The sequence below is a fragment of the Hydractinia symbiolongicarpus genome, chromosome 13 (genome assembly GCF_029227915.1).
Source record: "Hydractinia symbiolongicarpus strain clone_291-10 chromosome 13, HSymV2.1, whole genome shotgun sequence".
Taxonomy (NCBI): Eukaryota; Metazoa; Cnidaria; class Hydrozoa; order Anthoathecata; family Hydractiniidae; genus Hydractinia; species Hydractinia symbiolongicarpus.
In genome coordinates this window covers 11,068,317-11,074,253 of record NC_079887.1, presented here as the reverse complement: position 1 = coordinate 11,074,253, position 5,937 = coordinate 11,068,317, and the positions used below count along the sequence as shown (strand labels likewise).

The following is a 5,937-nucleotide window of genomic DNA, read 5'->3' as shown; positions in this document are numbered from 1 at the left end:
AATTAAGCAAAGCAAGACAAAGGTTTTTAAAAGGTAATTAAAGCACTATTTTGTGTAGCTAGCTAGCTGGCTAGCTTGATATATAGCTAGTAAAAGTAATTTTAGAGGAATTTAAAAATAGATTTAGCTCCCTAGCTACATCAGTTAAGCTAAAGACCAGTCAGGGAAAACAGCAATTTAGGTTATGTAACCTAATTAGGCTATCATCTCCTAATTAAGCCATGCTGATAGCCTAACTAGGATATGAAATCACATTTTAAACTTTTGCAAAAAAAATACGCACATTCGCGTCCATATTACTTGTTGTTTTGATTCTTACCAATGCTGCGCCTAACTTATCAAAATTGCGGGTAGCGCATTAACAGTGATTTTTTTGCTTTCAAAAAAATTTCATAGCCTAATTAGTATAGCATAGCCAAATTAGGAATCCCTCTCCTAATTTGGCGAATAGCCTAATTAGTTGATGATATCTTAATTTGCTGTCTTCCCTGACTGAAGACCAACACAATGTAAACAGTTTTAGTCATGGCCGTATATACACGAAATCTTTAGCGATAATTGACATCATAATGTACCTTAACATCAGATAACAACCTTAACATGTAACATCCTTTTTCACAAGAAGGCAAGCATTGACATATACAGCATTAATAAAAGGTTCAAAAAATGTATCAACGGCACAAGAAAACTTTCCAGTTATAAATTTCGATGCATTCCTAAATTGCGACCTTTGGATCTACGCTAGGAACCGTCCTAAGTTTAATTTCAAATAAGACATAAGTAATCCTTTCATTTACATACCGTTAACAGGTTTAGCAACAACGTGATTCAGACAAAAACAACTTTATTCTTGAAGATAAATTCACGTGGGTTGCAGCGACATTTAAGCACGTTACACGAGGCAAACGAAGCCTCATATACACCGATTTAGCCTTCATTCTCAGCGGACGCGGAAAAAAGCATGGGTCGAGTTTACAGGAAACAACTTTTGATATGCGTTTTGATGTTCAATGTGCGATAGTGAATAGCTAGCTACTGTACCTTAAATGCTAAGTGATAAGTAAATAGTGAAGTAATATTTTAGTTGGTTTAAGCAGTAATATAGTAATATGGGTATTGTGAATTGTGCTGTTGTTGGTTGTACTAGAAACTCTCGCCAAATTGATAAGTGGAAAAAGATTTCTTGTGAAAAGCATACTGGACAGCTGCATAACATTTGTGGTTGTGAACCACCATTTAGACTGTGCTGTTTTCCAGGGGCGAAACAATATAAAGACAAACGGGTTAGATGGATTAGGCTCCTTAAAAGAACATTGACAAATCTGAATGGGTACCCAGCCAAAGTGACCGGGTGTCAGGAATCATTTTGTTGATGAAATACTCACTGTTGCCAATCCTAACCCAAGTCTGAACCTTGGATACGAAAAGAATGCTTTTAAACCAAGGAGAACTCTTCTTGGAGCTCCAGTTCCTGTTACTTCCTCTGTTAAAAGAAAGAAAACATGCGAAGCTCCAGTTATAACAGAGTCACTAGCAACATCATCAAACAACAGTGATAATAATAATAGTATTATTCTTTTTTTGTCACCACCAACATCTTCAGCAATAAATTTTCATGAAAACGACTACAGTTTGTCGGAGAATGTAAAAAAATGTGAGTCCTGTGATAATTAAAACAGCGTAATTCAATCTATGAATAGAAAGATTACTGCCTTAGCGCTGCAAAATAAACGATTGCAAAGTCAAGCTTTTACCCAGAAACAAAAAACAAGCTCCATTCAGCTGGAAACAAATCAAGAGTGATGATAAAATGAATTTCTACACTGGCATAACCTCTATTAAAGCTTTCCATACAATTTTTCGCTTGTTATATCCCTATGTTCAACATATGAAATATTGGCATGGGTCAAAACAATTCCGAAAAAAAGCAAAAGTTAGAAATGTCAACTGGCGATTCCAACCACAGAAAATGACAAAGAAAGATGAATTTTTACTCACATTGATGAAACTAAGATTGGGTCTACTAAATGAAGATTTGGCAGATCGCTTTCAAATATCATGCGCATTATGCTCCCAAACTTTTCAAAAATCGATACGATTTCTGAGTGCCACTTTGGGTAATGCACTGGTCAAATGGATACCGAAAGAAGCTGTGTTAGAGCACATGCCAACAGTGTTTAAAGAGAAGGGTTACACCAAAGTGAGAGTCATCTTGGATTGTTTTGAATCTTTTATTGAAAGATCCAAATCCCTAGAAGCACAAGCCCTGGCTTGGTCAGATTATAAACACCATAATACCATTAAATTCTTTGTTGGCATTTCACCAACAGGTTACATAACCTATTTATTTTCTTGTTATGGTGGAAGGACTTCAGAAAAATTCATTTATAATGACAGTGGCTTTGAATTGATGGAGTATGGTGACGAAGTCATGGCTGACCGAGGATTTTAGATTACAGAGGAATTAATGAAGCGACATTGTCGACTTGTTGTACCACCTGGTGCACGAATGAAATCTCAGATGACATTTGCAGAATGCAGTAAGACAAAAACAGTGGCAAACCTCAGGATTCACGTGGAAAGAGCAATTCGTAGAATTAAGACATTCAGGATTCTCTTGACTGTTATACCTATCTCATTGCTTCATCACATTGATGACATTGTTCGTACTTGTGCCGCTTTATGTAATTTAGAACCATTGTCGATTCAAGAAAAAAGAAGGGGAAATAGTAGATATTTACTTATTTTTTTGTATATATTTATGGCTTTTTTGTATTCTAGAAAATGTTTTTGATCTATTTATGTGTATATATACATAATTGCGTTATATATACTTAAAAAAAATGCCTTGGTGGTCTAGTGGTTATGACACCCGACTGTTTCAAGTGGGTGACCCTGGTTCGAATCCTTACTAAGGCAATATATTTAAATTATATTTAAAGAAACACGAAAGTGCTAAAAATACTATAAATGCTGATAATTGACCTCTTTGTATGTATAGACAAGTCGTTAGCCTGTAGGAAATCAACAGGAATCCACTTATGATCCACAAAAATATTGTATTATTTGTAGCTTAATATTGCCTTGACCAGGAATCGAACCTGGTTTACCTGCTGAAAAAGCGAGGAGTAATAACCACTAGACCACCGAGGCACAAATATCCTACTAATAGGATATATATATAAAAAAAACTATAAAATATATACATGAAAAAAACTGATTCAAATCCTATGATGAACGATATATATTCTCTAAATAATAACAATAAAACAACTGAATTTTTTCAATCAATGAAACACAAAAACTTTCATCAAACAAAATTTCATCAATAATATGACCATGTGAAGTCCATACCATAAAGTAGCATTTCTTTGTAGCTGACATTGGGTAAATATTGGTGTCTTGGATTTAACTTTTTGTTTTCTTCAACCAGAAAAGGAACTTTTACACCTGAATCATCTGGTGAAAGGTAGTTGATAGAGTAAGGACATTTAATTTCTAAACAGCTAAGCTCACAGCAATCACATTTAACGATAGCATTAGGACTTGCACCGATATATGGGATTTTCTCATCAAGAAATAAACCACAAGAATCAACATTTAGCTTACGATGCTTTTCCCTCCATTCCATTATTTTTATAAATTCAAAGCGAGCAACTGATTCCATTTCCCTACCATACTTCAATGCTGGCAAGTTAGGGTTGACAAACACAAGACCAGACACTTTTTGGAACAGGGACCACAGACTAAGACTTTGATCAGTGGTAAATTCTCTCATTCTGGTTAGTACATCATGTGCTTTAGATGTGGTAACTACACCCTTACGAAAATCATACTATGTATCATTATCAGACTGTCCACGTGTAACTTCAATTTGCTTAATGAATTCAGGTTTGATTGTCTTTAAGTTCATATTAAATGATTTTGTATCAGATGACATTATGATAATATCATCAATAGATGGTATATCTTTGACTGTTACCTTCTTATGATCTCCCGGACAAAATCAATCTTTGGTAGGAGAACAGCTGTAGATAGTATACTCTTTGGTTTAATATTTTCAAGAGCTGTTGCAACATCAGTAAGTTTCAATGGCTTTAAAGGGCACGTGCTTTATGAAATGGGTCATTGATCCTTTCTGAAGCCCTACAATCAGCTCGTGAAATACAATATTTAGAGGCCTCTAAAAGAGGGTCTAAAATCACTTGACCATTTGCTAGTACCAGCTTTGAAGAATAATCTTGCTTAAGGTCTTTTTGAACTTGCTCGGCTGTTTTGACAACCTTTGCATTGTTTTCACTGGCTATAAAGACTCTTGCAACAAGTTCATGCTTCCTACCACTAACATTTAGTCCTCTCAGTCTTAAATAGCTCTTTAATTCGCTAACATTCATTTTTTCTGTTAACTGATACTCCATTTTCTGATTTCACTACCGGAACTGTCACCGCTAAACTTCTTCCCAGTCTCCTTAACGCGCATAAACAAAAATGGTAGCTACACAGACTAAATCGGTGTATTACAAAGCTACATATTAGCATAAAAAAAAAAATCTCGATTAACATTTTTATCGCATTCAAATCTTTAGAGACAACAAGGACACCGAGACAAAAAAGATTTGCTCGATGAGTGTTTTTTTTTTGTCTTGGTGGTACCAAACACATAGGTTGTGTTATATCAGAGCCAGGTTGGAAGATCGAGCAGAAATCCCCCGCGAAGTAGATAGTGGAAAAAAAATTCTGCCATACACAACACAAACATTATATACCCGCGGTCCACTAAATGTGCGCCCCTTCAGCGGGGCGCAACTAACAGGCATCTACCGCTGAGTGGAAAATAACCACGGGCTCATAATTTATGCAAATAATAACAAAAGATATTGGCTAATTTATTAATTTAAGCGCGAGATTACAAAGTTTGATTGACAGAATTCGATGTAAGAACAATAGAGAAAAGTAAACATGAGACACGGATGATTTCAATAAAAATAAAAGAGTTCTCTCTCCGTCTTTTTGTTATGTATTTTTGTCTCTTTAATTACCTTTTGTATATAATGTATATAAATATAGCCACCAATATGTGTGGCCATTTTTGTAAAATAAGGTATAATATGTATATATATCACACGCCGTTATTTTACAAATACTTCAAATTGTTTTATCAAGATAAAAATTGTACTATTATAGCAAATTGAATAAATACAACATGTCCATTGTTCGAAAAGGTCATCATGTCACTTGTCGCAACCGGAGCACGCATGCACGATTAAAAGACTACGCTATAGAGGTATATTTTTAGCTTCTTCAAATATCAGGAGTAAAAGTTTAACTTCAACACGCCCCCAATTTTCGAATGCACGTTATTCACTAATTTCCAAACTCAAATGATATCTAACACTACAATCCTGCACAAAAATTATTACAAAATTATAAACGTACCATTGCGTTCTTATTTTCATTGTTGATTGGTGCGAGTTTTTTTGCCAAGCTGTTGCAAACACTTTCAACATTGTAACGGGGGGCCGGAAGGCCAGGGTTTTTGCATTTGTTTGCAGAAACACAGCAAAATCAGTCTGAGATTGTAGATGGCTAAAACTTAATAAGAGATTAAATTGAAGAAGTTTTATCTTAAACAATATCCTAGATTTATCAGATAGCTTAATATTTGTTTTCTCGGCAATTGCAGATTTCTCATTAGAGCTTGAAGCAAATCATAAGTGTTGTAAACTTCTTAGATAGGCGTATACTTTGGCAAAAAACCCATAGATTAATAATATATACATATAAAACGAATTATTATGTTTTTTATTGTAGAGCAGACAGTATTTCTTTTAGGCAGCGTTGGTAAAAAAGGTATGACACAGTAATCTATATAAAAAAAAATTAGAATATTACGTTTTTTAGAGTGGATATATTTCAAAAGAAAGACATTCTTTACAT

The 5,937-nt window shown here is 34.5% G+C and overlaps 1 protein-coding gene across 1 annotated transcript; it reads left to right on the top strand.

The window, feature by feature from the left end:
- Positions 1-1,109: 1,109 nt before the first annotated feature.
- LOC130623066 (uncharacterized) lies at positions 1,110-2,452 on the top strand. Its single transcript, XM_057438569.1, has 3 exons — positions 1,110-1,283; positions 1,429-1,644; positions 1,718-2,452. The coding sequence occupies exons 1-3, from the start codon at positions 1,110-1,112 to the stop codon at positions 2,450-2,452; spliced, it is 1,125 nt and encodes a 374-aa protein (XP_057294552.1).
- The last annotated feature ends 3,485 nt before the right edge of the window (positions 2,453-5,937 follow it).

Bases quoted from the DNA above. Each gene is read 5' to 3' on its own strand.
- LOC130623066 (XM_057438569.1), top strand. From the start codon at position 1,110: ATGGGTATTGTGAATTGTGCTGTTGTTGGTTGTACTAGAAACTCTCGC. The intron at 1,284-1,428 runs GTTAGATGGATT...GGATACGAAAAG, and splicing joins AACAATATAAAGACAAACGG to AATGCTTTTAAACCAAGGAG. The intron at 1,645-1,717 runs GTAAAAAAATGT...TTACTGCCTTAG, and splicing joins ACTACAGTTTGTCGGAGAAT to CGCTGCAAAATAAACGATTG.